At 34.4% G+C, this 22,036-nt stretch overlaps 1 protein-coding gene across 8 annotated transcripts in view; it reads right to left on the reverse strand.

Annotated features, from left to right (window-relative positions):
- Window positions 1-1,452: 1,452 nt before the first annotated feature.
- The window catches only part of LOC129002990 (protein alan shepard), a 73,613-nt gene continuing 53,029 nt past the window's right edge, over window positions 1,453-22,036 (reverse strand). For 4 of the 8 annotated variants that reach the window (XM_054431161.1, XM_054431159.1, XM_054431165.1 and 1 more), the window contains 8 exons: window positions 21,575-21,633; window positions 17,622-17,746; window positions 10,517-10,674; window positions 9,698-9,857; window positions 8,538-8,729; window positions 8,052-8,165; window positions 7,646-7,797; window positions 1,453-7,031 (listed from right to left, as the gene is read on the reverse strand). In XM_054431161.1, the coding sequence (XP_054287136.1) occupies window positions 7,654-7,797; window positions 8,052-8,165; window positions 8,538-8,729; window positions 9,698-9,857; window positions 10,517-10,674; window positions 17,622-17,746; window positions 21,575-21,633 (952 nt within the window). In that variant the 3' untranslated portion in view covers window positions 1,453-7,031; window positions 7,646-7,653. The remainder of the gene's footprint in view (window positions 7,032-7,645; window positions 7,798-8,051; window positions 8,166-8,537; window positions 8,730-9,697; window positions 9,858-10,516; window positions 10,675-17,621; window positions 17,747-21,574; window positions 21,634-22,036) is intronic. The other 4 variants (XM_054431164.1, XM_054431163.1, XM_054431162.1 and 1 more) reach the window with 4 other exon arrangements.

Below are 22,036 nucleotides of genomic sequence, written 5' to 3' on the forward strand. Positions count from 1 at the left end.
AAAAGTTACATGCAGGACTATGAATCGTCACAGTCTACTCACTTTAAATTACAACGGGCATTCTTTCTGGCATTCAACCTTATTTACCTTTTTAATCCTACCTCCTGCTTCCCTTCATCTGAAGCCAGACTTATCAGATTCAAAAGAAAAAACTTAATCTTGTGTCTGCCATTATTTCAGCAGTTTGCTATTATTTTGACTATAGATACATTGATTGTGAATAGCTTGCTATACAAATTAATGAATTGTTGGGTTATAGAATTTCTTTGGCGGTTTGGTAAATTGCAAATAGGGCAATAATCTTAAGGAGAGCACTAGTATTATTAAAAATGCTTACACTAACTCAAACTAGTTCAGAATATTAGGCGATTTAAAGGGAAGTTCCCCCACTACTTCATTTGCTCAATTCATTTTGTTGACCTTATACCAAACCCTCAGCTGTTGAGCTTTTGTTTTAAATGTAGGATCAAGTGGAGGGGATAGATTCCTTCCCCTACAACCACCTAAATTTTGTAAAAGAAGTATAGCATTCAATTTTATTATTGACTTTTGGATGGAAGTAGACAACCCATCTATATGGACCAGCGACCAGCTGTTGCCAATTTTTTAATAAAACACAGATCACAGTTCTGAGTAAGTGACAGGTTGCGCTAGTGCTTAAATTATTTTTTCTACTTCCTTTTACTGATGCTACAGCTTAGAATAAGTCGTCTAAAATCAACAGAAATCACTGATTTAAATCAGCGCAATCTGTTGGTGGCTCACTTCAACTACAGTACGCAAAAAAACATTAACAACTTTAAAATGGGGACGGAATCTCTAGCTCTATCAATAGTTAAAGACATAATACAATCAATATCTAATACTTTATTGTCTCTGTCTTGTAATCTCACCTCCTTTAATTTGCATTGTGTATAAAGTCGGTACTGTTTATTAAAATATTTAAGTCAAACACTTAAATAACAATAGTTTAGGTACATATGCATTGGAACTTGTAATTTTATGTTTGATTTTTGAACTACCCCTGTAGATGCAATCAAGAGTCTACAAATTAATGTAATTTCTTTGGTGGTACTTCCATAGATTCTAAAAATAATTATAATATTAACTAATGAATAATACACACGTAGACCAACATGTTCATTCTAAGCCATTTTACATTATTTATAATGCACTGGTCATAAAACAAAAAAACTTTTTTTATTAACATATTTAATTTTTGTATTACTGTTTGTATTGTTGAAAGAAACACTTTATGAATTAAAATATAACTAATTTTCAACAAACTGTAAAGTTTAATCAATTTTCATCAAAAGCAAAAATGTGTTTTTATTTAACATTGTATAGACTCCGAGCTTAACTAAAGACAACAATCTTTTTATTTGTCATCAACAAAAGCTTTGAGGAATTAAACTAGAAGGTAAAAAGGTACAAAAGAAACAGAAGACCATCTATCCAAGATACAGATCTTTATTAGGATCAGTACAAACTGGACAAAACTACATTTGTTTCTTAAAAAACAAAATTAAAACAAAGTTGGAAAGCCTGCGAACAAAATCAGCGTCCCTGTCACAGCTTTCGTTTGGCTTTGGAAACAAAATGGCCTTGTAAGCCGACACTCACTCACTCGCTCACTCACACACACCACTAATAGTCTGGAGCCTACTTCCGAGTCTTCTAACATAAATATAAAAACTATTGTTGAATTACAACACAACAAAACAAACGGGAATAACAAAAAAGAACATAGATATGCTCTAAAATTTCTTTAAACAATAATTAATACAGAAGTGACTTTTTCAATCACAAATATTCACCGACCTCGATGAAGAGACGGTTCACAAAAAATCTCTTAAGCGACTCCGTCTCGGACTGCGGGAATGTTACTTTTCATTTCTCAGCTCTCGCACAAAATGGCGGTAAACCGACGATGGCGGACTATAAACATAAATACAATAAATACACACACAAACACACCTCTGTCATGGTCAGCTCAAGTGCTAACTGCTGAATACTGGTTCCACTCTACGTTAGGATCTTTGGAATATCAAGTCTTAAGTCTGTACAACATGGGATATTGCACCTGATAGACGAGGTCAATGGACAATTTGACAAGAGTAAAGCATATGGAAGACGATGTTTTACATGACCCAACAGTATCAGGTGGGATAGGCTGATAGTTCCAACAAATAATATGTACGACTAATAGGTTTCGTTCTAAATTTACACATTGCTGATTGCTTGGATCTTAACCTCATAAAATGTTATCTGCTCTTCATATACTGTTTTAAGTTTGTGTGTTATTAGAGAAGGTATCGTTATCGTTTGGTTGTTTGATTCTCCTCTCCGTTTAGTGTTGGGTCATATAAACTAGACTGATACTGCAAGTTCAAACGCTAAATGAACAATACAAGTTTTTGGTATTTAAATGTTACAAGAACTTTGATTTGACCTCGTCCGACGCTGAGAAGGCCAGTCTACGAGTAAACAGCTGTACAAAATTACGGCAAAGTATTTGCAACAACAGATGTCAAAAAACTACTCTACGTCCCTGTTTTCTTCTCACCCCGAAAATATTATACATATAAAATCTACCCTAATTTTAAGTTCGCTAATTTGAAATGCTAAATCTCAAAGCTGTTACGAGAGGGGTTGAGCCGAGAACGAAACCTTTTAAAAACTCTGCCGGAACCAGTACATCGTCCGTCCGTCCGTAACTTGACTCTCACAACACTAGCTAAGAGAACTATAGTAACGTTCTAGCCTTAAACTTTATATTACAAAACGAGGGAACGAAAAATACGACTGACTAATCTACCACGAGACACCACGACACGATTACTTACAAAAAGTCAAAATAGTTTCACTTTATCCACTTTTTACAATCCATCGAACGACCGACTCCCCGAACAAAGCTACACTACTTAAAACTAGAAATAACTCAAGTCTCGAGCGCAATTCGGATTCGGCATCTATATATATATTTTATACTATGTATATATATTCCAACATGGAATAAAAATCTTCGATAAATAAATAATATTTAAAAATAAATCTCGTCCGATCTGAATCCCGCTCGAAAACTCGTCCTTAACACTAAAATCTCTAGTCTACTCGCTAGTCTACGTCTAAACTACAGTCCTTATCTAAATCATCTTTAATCTTAAATTACTTAATACTACTTAAAACTAAAAAGTAACCCCAAACTTCTGCACTGTTTGTCGAAAATAGCGCAGTTTTCGAATAGAACCGTCTAAAACCGAAATTCTTTTGTTAAAAAAGTGTCCACCGCTAATCTAATTAAATTCCCTTGCCCTGGGCTTACGGTTGTAAGGCTTACTTATTTTACATTATTGTACAAGACATCTTCTAGCGGATGTCTGGGGAGTTCCCCTCACTATACAATATAAAAACAAAAGTATTCACAAATCAGGTCGTCAAAAGACAACATAAGAGGCGTACAACGTAAACGTACAAAAGGCGTCGCCTTTCTACCCCTGGCCGACAAAAATTATCGGCCAGCTGAAAAATCATCGTTTACAAAAATAGGTGTTACTAAGATGACAACACTCGTATCAAAATAAACAGTTTCTTCCCGCGTCGCAGTCCGCTACACCGCCGCGGCTTTTGGCACTTTTGATTCTGTACACCGAGAAACGAATACGTTGTAAACTCCCATACAAAATATATCCCTCTGTCGGAAGACCTACAGTGAACATCAGCCGTGAATCAGGAACTATTTTCCTCTCGGAAAACACATGATTGCTACGGGTCTTACTCACCGGTCTATATAAGCTTCGATATATAACATGTATAATCTAGACTACTATCTTGTGTCTCTTCAACCTTCTCCCCCTCTAGGAAACTGAAAACTGTCTTACTATTGGTGCAAGTGTGGAGGTAGTTACTACAAACAACTCTTTACATGTGATATTAAAAGAGAGTATCCAGTTAATCTAAACTTAAGCGATTGAAACACTTAAGTACTGTAATATTTGTGTACACTAGGGCCATATGGTATACACTTTTTGACTATTTTTAAAAACATGTTTTCAAATCCGACTACCAAACTACGATGCAATATAAGAGGGAAGAGCAAGCTGAATCGACGACGGTGTTCAGCCCGAGATCGCTCCATGGACACCGAAAGCGGAACATGGATTCTACACGACGAGATGGTATAAATTTATTAAAATGTAATCAATTCGACACACACGCTGTAACAGTGATAAGGCAGAAAGTTTTCCCCCTGCTTGCTTGGTCCCTGTATTGACAGATAAGTTCAAAATACTGACACTACACGCAGTTTTATAAACAGTTTCGATATAATGACATGTATACGACACAGATGGCTACAAATATAACTCTCTATGATATAGATAGTATTAGTAGGAATTAGGAAATCAATAAACTTTTCAATTTTAGATCTGCATTGAAAACTAATTTTGCTTTACTATTGACTATAAACATGGTTTTCATGGTTTGCATTTTCGTTTATACTAATCCCATAAATTTTAAATGGAAGTAGACAAATTTGGGAATAGTTAAGAATGGTTTGAAAATACTGTTATATGTATTAAATTGTGCTATTTATTAAAAAGCGGGTTTAAGAAATATTTAGTAACAGAATAAGAACATTATCTATTTTGAAAAATGTTGTGCAATTTCCGTGTCCAAATTTTTCTACAATCTCAGGAAATTATACTTATCTAATTATAACTCGTCCTTCATATTTATTTTTAAATATTAAATTTATTTACTTAATTAATTTAGCACTGAAAATATACTATATTCATAAACATTTACATTGTTATTTATCTTTTAAAATGAACAAAAACAACAAAATTTATTTTATAGTTTTAATTGTTTTTATACTTTTGTTTAAGCAGCAGTTCCCATTGACTTTAATAATACTAATATTATAATTTATAATAAGTTAATAAACTAAACTGACATCTGCATTGTCTGGGAAGCAATGTGGTTATTATAGTGCTCGTCTTTCTAACCCAAAGGTCGCTGGATTGATTAAAAGCAAAATTGTTCCCATAACCAGATACCATTTGTCATTGGGCTATTAATTAATGCTGTGTGACAAAAAGGTTGACGTTATATAGCAACAAAAAACAGGATTTGAACCATATCATAAAAAAAACTGTTAAAAATACCAATAACGTAGATAAGAACCAAGTAGCTTTCCATTATTAGTTTAGAGAATAGAGCTCTAAATGAACTTAGAAATGGTCGCTTACAAGAAGAAAGGGTGTACATATCATATTATATGTACTTAAGCCCCTTCGCCTTGTCAAAATAAATAAAACAACATGAATACTACTTCTTGTTAGTAATATAACAAAATTTGTTGATGTTTGCAGCCTCTATTCTCTAATAAAACAGGTAAAAATATTATATGTACTTTCCAGTAATTAGTTTCAATGAGTTTACACTGGGAACTGCTGAAGTTTTACACCTGATTTTTTTGGCAGATCATTAACAATACGGTTTCCTCAATATAATTTTCAAATAGAGTACAAAATGCATATTCAATCCGAAATGCACTGCGAGTATAAGGAGCGACCTCGGGCCGATGAACTAAGTGACGACATGCTACACACATACAAGATACGAGGGTAAAAGATATGGAAATACGAGTTACAATTGGAAGTTACGATTACGAGTTACAAGGCTGTGCGGCGGTGAGGCGGACGACGGCGCTTCGTATAACAATATGATAATAACAATGACAATACCATGTCAAACGGAATGACACCAACTCAACACAGCTGTGCTACTCTACCTATATAAGATATGACCAAATTTGGTATTGTGCCTTATTCACCCTCCGTCGTACACAAGTATCGACCAAACTAAAACTAACTTACGAGTAGACTGTAATTTTAGTTGAAAAGTAGTAATTGTACAGGGTTTCTTATACGGATAGCCAATTTGTTTGTTTGTTGTACTACAACTAAAGACTTTTTTCAAGGATTCACTATAAAAAAGGTTACACTTCAATATAACACAGTATATTATTTTTAAACAGTCGGAGGGTAAATAAGGTAGAAATTAAAGAAAGACAGGTTTCGCCTAGAGGTCAGTTCCTTTGGCATCAGGAAAACTAATAATAGCTATAACAAATTATAAATATTTCAAAAATCAACAACTCGTCACATTCAAAATACAAAATACCTGCTTACAGATTAGAGCCGAATACAAAACCATACAACTAGATCGAGCTGGGGTCGGAAAGTGAGGATCTAGCCTATAATTTCCATGTTCGTGTGATATGTATAGTCGAATACTGTATACTGTCTGCGAATCAGAAACGGAAAAAGGTGGGAAATGAAGGTGAACACAAGTTAAAAGCGTCTATTCCGCAAAACCGCTAGAACCAACCTCTATGTAACAGAACGACATTGAGCGCTTCCATGGCAACTAGCAATGGCTTCAACTTTTAACAATAAATTTATAAATATAATTTATAAATAAATTAATATATTATCATCTTTCACATATACTTTTAAAATAACCTTTATAACAATGGCGTGTCCGATATATATTGCACTACTCTCTCCCGAGGAAAACATACGAGTCACAGAAAATTTACCTGGTAAATTTGATCATCTCCGTATAAATAACTTGTATAATTTAGCACCATCTTAAAAAATATACGTACATTTGTATATGAAATGTATCGAACGCGTTTTTACTCGTGAAACTACAGTGAGTGTGCCAAGTTTTGCAAAAGGGCGAGCGACTTTCAAAATGTTACTCGAAAAATGTTAACCACAATTCGACCTGGAATCCGCCTAGCTTCTCACTGGTTTATTGTCATGCTTCCATCTACTTGAGCCGAAGACTGCTTGGCACACGTAACCTGTCACTATACAAGCTCGATTTGAAATTTTCAACAATCTACACTAAAGTATAATTTTGTTAGTAATGACTAGTATCCTGAAATCATTCTTGTTTGTAGTTAATGAGGCTCAGTCCAGTTGTGTGAACATCCGAGGCTATTCTAGTTTGGTTCTCATCTGAAAAATTACAAATCATCTTCACTTTAGTTTATGCAATGTTCAATGATTGTTGGAAAACAGAAATAGTACAAAACAACGCATAAAAACAAACAGTGTAATGTGTTGTTTACTACACAACAATTGAAACAAATTTTAGTTTTTCTAAATTTACTATTGTAGAGATTTATAATGAGATTGATTGTTTTTCGATTGCTTAGTCTAAAACTCAAGCTTCAATATTAATCTTACAAAAAGTGTAGATTTTAGTTGAGTAGTCTGCTATTGATTATTTCTTTGGTAAAGTTGAAAGAACACATTTTAAAATCTATATTATTGCTGAATCTGGGATTACTTCCAATGCCCGAATAGTCCAAAAAACAGTTGATTTATTTAGTCAGACTCATAAGAAGTCTTTTACGTTTCAGAATTTAGTATCAAAACTGGGTTTAAAGTGAAAAAGTACCTAAATAATAACAAAATTACTGTAGTATACAAAACCAGCCAAAGCTGGAAAAACAAAAAATCCCACATTGAGAACTAAATGAGATTTCAAATCAAAACCCAGAAAACTTTTTCGTTTAACATTGCTATCGTATATGTCCACAACCATTCCTCAATACCTTATTACTTACTCGGGTGATTACTTGGGTGGCGGGTAAGTGGTGTACGCCTCCTCGGGTGACGCCGTATTGGAGTTGTGTTCATTGTCGGGTAAAGGGAGCGGTGCCGTGTGTATGATGGACGGCGCAGGGTAGAACGAGTACGGCGTGGCACTAGCCAGGTACTGAAAAATCACAAGACATTTGATTCATATTATTTGCCTCCTGGGTTAAAAATTGATAATAAATAGGTTAGGTTACGTTATAATTGTAAATCCTATTGTTTTTCAAACGATTATAATTTCAAGGCCTGTTACCTTATAGTGAAATCTTCTATTTTCTTTTTCTGCCAAACACTTGTCAATGTCAATGTATAAAATAAATAAATACATGAGTTACTAGTAATACTCAGCGAGACAACAGTTTAATGTTTTATCACCTGAGGCGTGGCTGTCAGCTGCAGTGCGTGCATCTGAGTTGTCAATTGAGGAATCATGGAGGTGTATTGAACACTAGGGTCCTGGGCAGCCATCATCTGCAGCACACCGTGATTCTGGACAAACAAGTCATATTGATACAGAGGAAAACATGAGGACACAGTGTAAATGTTCATGAAAAACGCTAGGGCCGGCATTGACTACCTTGAAATTGACAGGGGAGGTTGAGTGCTATAATTCCAAGAATTGTTGCTAGGATTCAAGAGTGATATATAAGATACCCATGTTTAATCTTCAGTAACATTTTTAATCTGCGAGAAAATAAAAACCCAGAATAAAATATTAGTCCCTCACAAACTGTTGGTCAGACTCACCCCGAAAATACCGAATACCACAGACTAACAATCACAAATCTTTGTTGAAGTTTAGTTAGCAAACAATAACCTGACTTAAAGTGATCAACAGTAAGTAGAGAATGCAATACTTACTTCACTGACCTGAGGAGGAGCGTGCATGACGTACTGCATGGGCCAGTGTGCCGGACTGTGGAGAGGGTAGGTAGACAGGGGTTGACTGGCGTATCTGTTGTAGGCCGCAGGGATCATGTGTTGGGCTGCGACGCCGTTCTGGGTCAAACACGACGGGTCGTAAGTCAACTGACCGCCCTGCGCACACAGCGCCTGCACCACAAACAATTAATGAGGAACACAAAAACAGAATTGGAGGATTTTTATATAAGCACTGTCAGCTGCATATTATTGTAAAGTTGTCTTCTTGTTCTAAAACCTGAACCAGTGGCTTGTCCAAATTGAAAAATTCAGAACTATTAGAGTACAAATTTGAATAAATACACTATAAACCGAAAATTCTGTTTGTAGTGCAGTTTGTTATGGGAGTGAAAAACCAGCTTCCACATGTTTACAAACTTTCCATAAACCGAGTGGTAACAATTTTTCCTAGCACCGTGTCAGGGTTATATTGTCATATTGAACTGTTACCTGCACCCGGTGGTAGAAAAATGTGTTCACCAAATTGAGTCTGACAGTTCTTATGCCTTCTGTTTGCACAAGCACACCAGCTTCTTTTACTACTGTACATCTTTTTGATTGGGTTTTCAGTGGCTCAACATACTGCACTAAATTGTTCTTCTAAATATAATGATGGAGAAGAGCAATAACATCTTTACAAATTGAACGATCCCTGTCGAACAGGTTATTTTTTCCTTACAACGCTATGGAGAAATCAAATTCTACGTTAGAATAGTTTTTAGCCATCTAAATGAAATGGATCAAAGCGAGAGAGAATCTACCACTGTAACTACTACTTTTTTGCTCTTTTTCAACGTCATCAGAATTTTTGGTGAGAAACGGTCCACACCCTGGTCTAGTTACTATAAAGATGAGTTATATTAGCACCACACACAAATTTGGCCCCTCTTTCATACCCTCTATAGTCTGGAGCAATTACTGAACAACTTTTATGAATAAAGTCAAAATGCTGGACACATTCTAGACAACTCCAACATCGAACTTTTGTTAGATAGCTACTGATAGTCCAATGATAAGGTCCAGAATCGATAATACTTTTCTACCACACTAAAATTATACTTTTGTACAAATTTGATCTGCGATTAAGCGACTCCCTTTACCTCGGTAGCGTCTCTCCACATGCGGTTCTCGTTGCGGAACGGACTTCGTTTCTTCTGTCCTCCATCGGCAAACTTGACCAGCAGCGGTTCCTTGGATCCCTGCAGCGTCTGGTTGTTGAACAGGTTGATGATCTGCTCACACTTCTCCTTGGACTCCATCCTGCAACAGCCAAACATGTGTTGAAACCAGCTGGGAGTGTGTCTATAGTTGTGGCAGTCTCTAGCATTGACTCACCAAGACAGAGAATTGTTATTAAAAAAAGAACATATTTGATAGAGCAGCTCACAGAAAGCGCTGCTATCAAATTTGATTTTCTTATATAGGTTTTGTTACTGTTATAGTTGATATGACATATACAAGGGATTTTTCAAGAAGGGAAAAGAGTTCAGCTAGCTTACCTGAGAAACTTACAAGTCCAACTTAGCCACCTGGCTTTACTTTAAAATGTAACACTTATTGTTGTTAACAGCTAAACAATAGTAATAGTCTTAGAAACTACTGACCAAGAGAGAAATGGGAATTAAAAATAACCAATAGAACGACTGGCTGAACCGGACAAGGAAGTTTAGGTATTAGGCGACTTAAAATAGTCTAAAAGCCAAGATTATGAGATTCATGCTGTCGTATCCTCCATCACTTCCTGTTGGCCACACCAGACCACACATGCTAAATTAGACAACTCGAGTTACCTCATTTTCAAATTTGAATTTTTTATGACGGTTTTATCTAACAGGGGTTTCAGTTATACAAGATGCTGGAGGTTTTACTGTAGTTCCACATTCTAACAATAGCAAAACATACATCGTACAGCAACTCACCTGGCAAAACCGACACCTTTACTGACGCCGTCGGGGTCACGCAGTATCCTAGTGCTGACTACCTGTCCATACTTGTTCAACAGACCGTCCAGGTCCGTCTCCTTGAAGTGAGCCGGCAAGTTGGCGATGTAGAGGTTCGTAGGGTCTTGTTCCTGCTGCTGTAATGTTGTACAGATAGGTTAGGCAACACTGAACAATCCGACCGATCGACCTCTGTGCTCTCACACTCTGACATTGGGGGACGTTAGACGTTACTGTTCTTTGTTAGAAGTTACTAGTGCTAATAATGTACTAAAGTTACTAGTAATCAGTGGTCGATTTGTGGGGGAGTTCCGGTACCTCTCTGTCGGAAAGATAAAAATATTGGCAAAGTTAGGTACAAATCACATTAAATAGGTTGCGGTTCCGGCACCTCATTTTTTACAAATCGAACACTGCTAGTAATAGTTGTATTCAGTACTAGTGAAGGTTAGGTTTTGTGTTATTTGAGGAATTTATTACACTGGTGATGAAAAATGTCCGCATATTCTCTCAATCAACAAGATTATTAATACATTGAAAGAAGGAATGGTTACACAACTAACTTACCTAAGAAAATAGTTTCAGGTACAGTAGCTGAAAGCACACCAAAAATTTACAACACAACAACTTGATATTTTGCCCTTAAAAGGGGCTCCTTCAGAGCAAGAAGTTAAACTATATTCCGTTCAACATAATTTTTTCTGAAGAATTCCCTTGTAGGGGCAAAATACCAAGTTGATTGTGTTGTGTATTTTTTAAATACCAGGAACTTATTTCTTAAGTAAATTAGTTGTGTATCCATATCCATTTCTTAATGTATTCCTAGGCCAAGTGCTCTTTCCTAAAAAAAAATAACAATAATAACCTGTTAGATTGAATTGATTTGAATTGCACACGAGTGTTATACAAAAAGATTATTTAGGTATCCACCCATTGTCAGAGTGTGAGAGACAAAAGAGAAATAAAATTAAACTAAATAATACGGTAGCTCAAAAGAACTTCTTAAGTAGCTTATTACTATTTCCTACGAAGAGTAAACTTTCTATAAATTGAAAATGTGAAAACGTCAATATTTAGATAAATAACTGGAAGAAATCCTGACATCCCTATGGTGACTGAGAAATAAGCACCATACGATTATAAATACTAGAATACATTATATGAACATTTAAATTGACTGGAAATGTGTACTGTTTAGAACTTGGGTTAATTTATTTTAGATCTTGTATGTTGATTGTGAACCACAAAACATGAGTTGTGTAAAGTTGTAAAGAAGTCACAACAGATTTTAAAGAAAAACAAAACATTTATATTGTAAGTATGAAATATTGTTGAATAAAGTGATGTGAGAAATTAACAAAACTGGAATTGTATGGATGTAACTTGACCTAAAGCTTTAAAATAATTTAAATTTTCTTAAAAACAATCTATACTTAAGTATCTAATTGCCAAATTATCTTACATTTGTCTACTTCTATGGCTATACAATCGATTTATTCGCATCTACTCTGACTACATTACTTGTTGCCCTACTCTTCGTAAGTTACTACGTTACCCTACGCTACTGACGAGCGAAAATCACATTACTAACTGACAATCGTATAATTTGTATATTATACACTAGGTCCTCTTTACCAAACCATATTTGAATTTTGAGATACAATGTTAAAATACAGTATACATTCTAATCCCGTAGATTTTACTGTTTCCGAAAGTTTTGATTGGTGAAGCCCCAGGCCCAAAGTGTGGATTTAGCACTAACCACTTAGGTTGACGGAGTTGACAGTAGAAGAACGAAGGTGACTAGACAAAGAGTTAGAAGTTGGAAAGATGAGATTAAAAAGATTGATATGAATGGGATCTGAGTATGGAGGGAGAAAAAAATGTCTTGTTGACACCCAGACCTGGGAATATCTAAAACCGAGATATATATGAATGAGTGTACTCAACTGATTAAACCATAAAATGTTAAAAAAATTAATGTACATCATGCTCATATGCAATAAATTTTGTTGTTTAAACAGTTATAATAAAGTGTATTTCCTTATTTGCCATTTGTTAATGTTAATTTTTAAGTCTTTGGCATTACAGTGAACTATCAAAAAACTTAGAAAAAGTTGCCAAGTTTCTATTTTAAAACAAGGTGTTTGGACATAGGTAACATTTCTGTTGGAAATTTTTGTCTGGTTTATTTTATTTAAGATTCCCTTTTTAAGTTGTTAGAAACACTTTTCTTTCAGAAGTTCAGAATTTTTTAGATCCATATTTCAGATCAATATGAAGTATTATAATTTATTACTAAATAGACATGTCTCGGTTGGATAATGTGTAAAATTTTGTTTCAAAAGCTTCAGAAAAATAAACTGGCATAAAAAAATTGAAATTTGTTTTAAAAAATAGCCAGCATAACATTTTAAAAAGGCACAGTATCAGGTCACCATGCCTGGTTTGTTTTTGAAAGGATAAAATGCAGTCTCTTAAAACTTACAGTTACCAGTTGAGTTTTAGGTCAATTATCGTCTCCATTGCAAGCAATGAAAAAGATTTAAAAAATTCAATTTTGTTAAAGGTAATTTAGAAAAGAAACAAAAACAAAATATGGTTTGGTATGTAAGCACTGACTATTTTAGTAGTGTGCTGTCACTGCCTAAATATGCAACTACAAAGCATTTAGTTTAAACAGATCTTTGCCTTGATTGCTAGGAAATTAAACGCAAATATACAAAGCCTTTAGGATGAAGTTGTAGCTGAAACGTAATGATTTACCAAGCTCAAAATGGTGACAAATTCAGTTCAAAACCGAATCAATCGAAGAATTTGAATACAATTCTGCTTTGTAAAATACAAATTTAAAAAAAAAATTATTATAATATAAAATTTGAATCCACATGGCTCTGAAAGGCCAATGCAAAAAAACACGTCAAGCAAAGCAAAAATACCTATAGTTTTAGAATGAACTACTGATAAATTTTAAGTAGTAACGAGACACAAACCCATGTTGTTATAGCACTGGATTCTATCCGTCAGACAATCAAGTCAAGCCAACGAAACTACCAATTTTGATTTTATAAATTTGCAAGAAGACAAAGACCTGCAGACAGTTTGCAGAAGAAACGATACGCCGGATGCCATGCTAAACTACATTGGCGCAATACCCAACTAACTACGCTACCCAACTTACATAGTCCCCGACATAGCTAAACACTTCTACATCACGAACAACTGTACACTAAACACGTCAGGTTAACAGTTAGACAATTATAAACCACGTTATTGTACAATATAATGTTAGGAAGAATTGTTAACTTATTCTACGAGTTATGAGAGTAATACAGTGGAACCTCGATAACAAGTGTTATTTTTGAATAACCTTGATTTTGTAATGCCATAACCACATGTTATTGTAAACCTTGATTAGAAGTATTCTTTGATTTTATACATAAGAGACTTGCTATCGAGGTTCTATTGTAATCGAGATACCATTGGTATCCAGAATAAAATTACGGCTAGTAAGATAGTTTTAGTAAAATTTATCAACTTGTCACTTATCGTAAAGTTATTTTTGACAATCAATGATACATTATCTAAGCTGAGTTGCGTATTTACCATAGATAATTTTAAAACACTGGGACAACTTATTTTTATAACTAGATTTTATAACTCTTTTGAATTTCAAATTGGCAAACTGGAAAAAAATCTGATATTACAGGATTGACGAAGTCCTAAAAAAAATATTTTTGTACAGCATATCATAGAAAGTTTAGTTGTGGGAGGAATTTAATTGTCTTATCAAATCTAGACAATTCCTCGTCCTCTGTTAACAATCAAAAACATTTTACCATTTTCTAGGAAACTAATTTGTTATACAATTTCAACAGAAACTATACAATTGGTAATTACGTAATCAATAAAAAATAATCACTGTTCCCAGCTTTATCGATGGCGTGCCGATTCGTATTCAAAGTTCACAATCCTCTGTGGATAGATTTATTATTTCTCCATGGTGACAAACTCATTATGGTCCAAACTGTGTGACCTTGACTGCCTTATCACTCGTTATCAGTCGAGAGTGACTTTTTATAATGATGAGGAGGAAACACAGATTATCACTGAACCCCTGACACTATCAAATTTCAAGAGGCACAATCAAAGACTTCTTTTGACCCGAGCTGACTTATTTTCCAACAGTTAAGCCCTTTAAGGCCAATAATGGAATGTTTTGATAAGTTTAAATATAAGTCAAATATAGCCTATACACAAACTCTGTTTCCCTTAAAATCTTGCCTACATGTTGATTTTAATAAAAATGGAATTTACAAACCTAACGATTTTCTAATTCAAGAAAAGTAGCGGGATATTGAACCAATTTAATTCCCGAAACAATATTCTTCGGGTTTTAAAAGTCATCATTCAAATACTGCTGGCAAAGAATTTGTTGAAGACAAAGATAAATGCTCAAGACAATTTGATTTTATATATTTTTTACAGAGAGTGATTTAAACTCTTCTTCCCATGTACTATCCTTTGACTATTAATACAACAACTTCTGTATCCAATAGTCAATGCTATCACCCTGGGAAATGTCAATACTGCCTCAATATGAATAGGAACTTCAGAGTAATCAACCGTAAAATAAGACTAACATACAAGTAATAAGTAACAACAAAGATCAAATGTCCTTAAAAAACTTACAGACTATGGTAAAATACCGATTAAAGACTTAACAGTAATTTAAAGTTTTAACAACTATGCATTACATCAGCAATTCTCAAAAGCAAGAAGGTAAACCCAAAGAGGTATAAATTTGGACTTATAAAGAACTTTCTGCTAAATCTTAAAACGGTTGTGAAAATATTAAAACTGTACAGCATTGCTGTTTAAGTTAACACAGTATTTTTTTTTTTATTTAAGGTAATTGTCTTATCTCCCAAACTTGCTTTTGGGAACCTCTCCAATATTCAGTGAAACCTCACTAACTCGATAATTTGTGGACCCAGAGGTTGACGAATTACCCAGAACATTGAAAATTTCAATGGGTTTTGATAATGAATACGTAAAAGACTAATTTTTACATATAAATTTTACTTATATGAGTATTTTTACATATTGGGTAAACAATATCCAAAGAAATTTTAAATAATCATTATTTAAAACTAAATGTTCTGAAAAAATTGCTTTTTTTGTCCGCACCCTATCAGCTGTTGACCGTCGAGTTACCGGATGTTGAGTTAGTGATGTTTTACTGTACATTATTAATACAATTGAGTGTTTCACACAAGAATTGTTTAAGTGTAACATGAATTTTAAGGTTGTTTAAGGTGTAATATGAATACATTGCTGGTAAATGACTTCCAAATCAGCAAGGAGAAATATCCTTGAGTGAAAATTAAGCTTGATCTATCATAAATGTTGTAATGTAAATTACTACAGTAGAGAATCCTATCATCCTATAGTTCTTTGTCTGAGTTTTTGACTACTAACACAATATTATTTATTTCAATGCTCTTTAAGCAAGACTTTTCGATAGGTAAAGAGGTTATTTTAATATTTTTATTGAAAGGACTTTTTGATTGGACAAATAATTAAACCTATGAGAAAAGTTAGGTTTCAAAAACCTTAAATAATACCCTTAGATTAAATGTTGCACAAAATGCTTTCAAAAATTATATGATTATACGATGTGTCAATGCTACCATGTACATTCTTGCTGAGCGCCAGCGATTAGAGCATGGAGGCATTACATTTATATAAACAATTAAAACTCACAGTGATTTAATCAGCTGTTTTTTTTTTTTTTTTTTTTGGCTACAGATTCAATCCATCTCCGCTGGTTAAAACGTTTAATAAACTAAAAATAAGTTTGGAGTATTCTCGGCACTTTCGCATGCTCAAAACCAAAAGCAAATTTAGACGCAACACTAATCGTAACATAACTCAATAAAATAAAATAACAAAAACAATAATTGGCTCACCAAGAATGCATTAGTAGCAAAACAAACATATCACGTTCCATATAACTGTTGAAACCAACTACAGAAATCAACTGAGGAGAATTCAGAAGAATTCCAATAAAAATTCAGTAGAATTCAAAAGCGCCTTCACAATATCACTTTAGTCACTTATCACAAAAGTTGCATATTCATATCACATTAACATGTATTACATGTAGCCCATTAATCTAATGATGAAAATATCCATCTATGAGTGTCTAGCGTTAAAACTTAACACAGTTTCTCTTCGTAAATCATAAATTACCCACAAGCACATTGACCCAACACAACCCCACACGGTGACATGACAATGTAAATCTAACAGACATGTTGAAGAAAAGATAAAGACCTATGAAGAAACCCCGTTACGGTAAACTCTTTCCAGAGTAGAAACTTCAATACAAGATGGAAGACGGTTTAGCAGCCAGAGGCAAAAACTGAAGCGACAATCATGTGAGTGGTAAATCAATGGTTAAACCAGTCAATAACTGTAACCTAATTCAAATAATTGAAAAAGTAGTGACACACTGTTTTGTGGAAATAAATCTTTCCGTTACGTAGGTATTGAATTTCACCCCTGGCTGCTGTAATAGTACAGACCGGCAAGTTTCTAGCCTATGCTACAGACAGGAACAGAAGTATACTACTTATACCATAAGTCTACAGAAAACACCCAGTCCTGTCACACATTTAGAACAAAATTCCATGACTATTTTATAAGAGATTTTTAGAAATTTTTTGTTATTAGGGAAAAAAAACAGGTGTGTTTGAATGAGCGAGTTAAACTTTTGAACATGAAAAACAACAAATATGTTAATTTTTTTTTTAAAATTAAAAAATTGCCTTCAAAATTTTTTTAAAATTATATATTAATGTATGAAAAAAGTTATTAAACCAACAAAAATTAAAACACACAAGACAAATTTTTCACTGATCAAGATAAAAAAAAACACTACTCTATGATAAAAAATCATAAAAATTGGTTTGAATCCGAAATTTACTAATCGCTTTACTCAATTGTCAACTAAATTTGAGGCGTATGACAGAACTGGGGCGGAAGTGTATTAGAGAAATACTTGCATGCACACACGTACAGGTGCGGACGCGCGCGGTTGCGTGATACCCACTTTGGCCATCTGAGCCTGAATGCCCTTGGCCTGTAGGGCCTTGACGGCAGCCTCGGCGCAAACGTGCGACTCAAAGTCCACAAACCCATAACCTGCAACAGAGAAAAAGGTTCAGCGTAAGTGGCAGTAGGAAATCCACTTTAGTAGAACCTCGACAACAAGTCTGATGGGGATGGCCAAATAAGACTTGTTATCAAGGTTGACTTCTTATCAAGGTTTGCAATAACATGTAATTAAGGGAATTAAATCAATGGTATTTGAAAATAACTCTTGTTATCTAGGGCCACTTGTTATCGAAGGTCTTCTCATTGAAGTCCACTGTATCACAGAAAACATACTACTATAACCCAGAATGCCAACTGCGTGGTAAAAAGCATTAAGTGTTTTGAGAGAGCTTTGCCTGTCAATTGGTAGGCAGCGCCACCAGCGTTGCTATGCTGAGTGCATGGCAACGCTGGTGGCGCTGCCTACGATTGAAAAGGCAAAGCTCTCTCAAAACACTTAATGCTTTTTACCACGCAGTTGGCATTCTGGGTTATAGTAGTATGTTTTCTGTGACTGTATCTAGATTAGCAGTGTGTGTCTAGCAGAGATACCTGTAATAGTTCAGTTCTGGACATCTTATGGTGAACCAATGGTTGGGTCCGTGTTTTAAGCCGGGTATTGTTCACCGGAGCTGCGGCCGGTCCTTTATCACTGACAATCGACTAAATTCACACCAAAAAGGACTAGGTAGCACAAGCAACAAGTAATATTCTTGAATATTACCTTCTGTATCCAATAGCTTTGACTATTAATCAATAGTCAATCATATTACTGTAAAACTATAAATAAAACAACACTATATTAGAGTTTCTCTTAAAATTTCTGTTATTTTCATACATAATTTCATGCAAATTGGCCAACGTTTACATATTTAATCATTGCAAATAATAGTATGTAAAATGTTAAAGCTTTGTGAAAAATTTGGTCTCTAACAGGGATTTTTAGATACATCACATTATCACATTGTTTTAGTTGTATTTTTAGCATTAAAGACAATTTACTAGATAGCTATCGGTCTTCCCAGTTCCCTTTAGTGAACTCAGTCGAGCAGCAGTAATAAAGAACTGATCGCAATGCCCAGCTAAGACACAGACCCATTTCTTCATTCACCACAGGATGTCTAGAACTATAATATGTCTAGAAAACCCTGTTTAAGGTTAAGTTGAGGCAGGCTTCTGACCAAGTAGAATAGGACAATGGCTAGGCCGACCCTGTGAGTAAATCCCTTTGGTCATGCCTCACTGAATACTCCACTTTAAGGGGAAATATTTAGACTTAACTGTTGAAACTTAATGCATATTTTTTTCAATTCCAATACTTAACTTGACATATTTACAAGGTGCAATTGTTTATTTTATTGCTTAAAATACAGTTAATCATCCTTTTTATAGGTAACAAATAAATATAGGAAGGACACACAATTGATTGCCTCATGATCACTTACAATATTCTCAGATAACAAATTGATCGTATTTTCAAATTATTCTTAAAGTTTCCACCCCGCCTTCAGTGAGGGTTAACAAGCTTATTAGGATTAGCTCGCAGGGTTAGCCAAGCCTTTTTCACCCTTTTCTACTGCTTTGACCAATTAACCTTCGTCATCTTAACCATAGATAAGGACTATAAGTTTATTGTACATTTGTGATTTCAGTCCACAGTAGCCTACATAATAGTAATGATTTTTCAGCTACAATTTAATTTCTGGTGTGAAACTGAAAACCCCCTGAGAGGAATCAACAGATATTGCATAATCTCAAAAATATATATAAAGAATATAATGTGAATATAAAACTATATTCACAGTCAACAAAACCACTGACTTCAGAAAACTCCCAACATTTATACAATTTTTCTTTTTTTTACATTCAATTTCTTTACCATTTACACCAGCTTGGTTAAACAATCTTCTGAGTAATCATTACTCCAAGTCAACAGACCTAATCAACGAACCAGTTGTGTAAATAGCGACTGTAAACTTTGCCCAACTGTGGGACACTATTGTTTGCTGTGTTGTGACAAAAATGGCTGATATTAATTTCCGACGCATCATAATTGCAAGTTTTAGAAAGCAAGATTTTTTTACTCTGATAGAGACAGTTAAATTCCTTTTAATAAGGGGTTGACAGAATTTTTAAAGTTGAATGTGTCCATCCGCATGGGCCAAAGGCCGAATGAACTTAACAGACAAGGTGTGAGCCGGTGTACAGTATAGTATAGGCATGATAAATTTAGTGCCTGCATCTAGACGTTAAACTACAAAATGACTGCTAAAGATTTGTCTATCTTGTCAAATGAGCCATTGACTGACCAATAGAATACAACAGGGGAATCTTGGATCAGGTTTGTTCATCGTGGTGGTAATAAATGACAGTTTTATTTTCATAATTTAGACCATTAGGTCTGAACTTTCTGTAGCCAAATTCCCTATCCTTTCCTTCTTCAGCATTAAGAAGTGATTGTAAATTCTATGTTGTCAAAGGCAATTTGAGTTTGAGTTTCAAAAGCATGTAAAACGATTCAGTAATTCCACGATTTCAAAATTTAACATTTTAACTGTGCAAATAATGTTTGAAATCTGGTACACCTTTTTTAGTAGGTGTTTTTAAAATTTGTTTGAAAAAACACATAAAATATAATAGATTTGTATCAAGATAATCATGCATGAATAGAAAATAAAGAAGAAAATCAACAGTAGACTCTCAACAACACTCATAAACCCTTCTGCTACTGACGTTGAACACATCTTATACAATGCAGTTAAAGTTTACAAGAAGGTATGTAAATGGCAAGATTCTGATAAACAAATGTACAGTGTAATTTACATTTTAGCAAAGTAAATATGTGCTGATCTGGCGTGCAACTATTTGCTACAATCAATTTACCGGCATCTAAGTGATTTGGTTTTACCAAATAATTCAAAGTATATCGTCAGGTGTCGGTCAGATTTGAAGGCAGTTATACGAGGTTGGGGCATACATAAAATGTACTTTTTGACTATATTTTAGAGGTATTTTCTCGAGCTATATTCATACGGCACTGAGTAATCCGTTTTATGTGTTAATACTGTAGACTGTTAATATAGGCACAGTTTGATAACAAAATAATGTGATATGCATTGTTTGCCATTACCCTTATAGTTTGTACAATATAAATAAGTCTGTCTCTGATAAATGTGTCTGAAATTTTGTTGAGAGCCTACTGTAACTGTACTGAAGTCTAATTCCCAAAATACCACTTCCTACCTACATGCAATCATAGTGTTTTTCTTACAGTAGTTTTGATTACTACAATCACTCTGAACATAGCTTGATTCTTTACTCAATAAGCATGCAATTATTGAAACTGAAGTTGATATCCCATTGATTTGGACCAGATTTAGCCAGGTATTGATGAGAGCTCACGAGTCACGATCGTACGACTTTCACGAGCACAGAAGCATTGTGATTATGATTTTTTTACCAGAATACAAGACGTAAAATGAGAACTTTTTCTGGCAATTATTCCAAATCTCAATCCAATACAAAAGTTTACTGATATGCAAAATCAAGGTCACATTGAGCAAGGTCACTTTTACATCATTTTTGGGATGGTGACAGAAAAAAAAAATCAATTTTTTACACACATTGAAAAATGCAGAAATTGGGATATCTACTTCATCATACATTATTTTTGCATGCCTGTCTAGATAAACTTCATTGACATTTTCAAGTCATCTCCGTAACAATACCTCGAACCGTTCTAACTTACTTTGCTTACTCACTAAATATCTGTCACAGTCAGAGGAAGATGTCAACATAACCTCTACGCAAATACCATCTACGCACTAACGTGGCACCAACAAGCTACAGCTGAATTACGCTATGTGCAAAACTCACCCCTACATTTATTGGTCGTTTTGTCCAGAATGGCCTTCGTCGATATAATCTGTCCGAATCTGAAACAGAAAACAATGGTTTATCATATGGTCTATGGTCAAATGGTTTCTTAGTAGGAATTATAGAGAAGGAAAGTACACCGTAACCGGCTTTTAAATTCCATTTTGGCATGTAAAAGAAATAGGCTATGTTATGCTTTTAAAATTGATTGATGGAGGAGAGGTCATTTTTCCAAACCCCCTAAACATGAAGTTTGGAATTTTGTTTCTTTCTTGATAAATGTCCAGTGGATGCCCTTACATGGGGGTAAGAAATAGCGGGTAATTTTGTCATTGAGAAAACTCAGCTTTAAACATTTTAAGATAAAGTTGAATTACTTGACCATTTAGACCCTGGGTGGACTATTTACAAATATTTAAATTTGCAGTAAAACTCCAAACATATGAATCAATTGTACCACAT

This window comes from Macrosteles quadrilineatus, unplaced genomic scaffold (assembly GCF_028750875.1).
Source record: "Macrosteles quadrilineatus isolate MER2022 unplaced genomic scaffold, UCM_ALF_1.0 Scaffold_9__3_contigs__length_116548681, whole genome shotgun sequence".
NCBI classification, from domain to species: Eukaryota; Metazoa; Arthropoda; class Insecta; order Hemiptera; family Cicadellidae; genus Macrosteles; species Macrosteles quadrilineatus.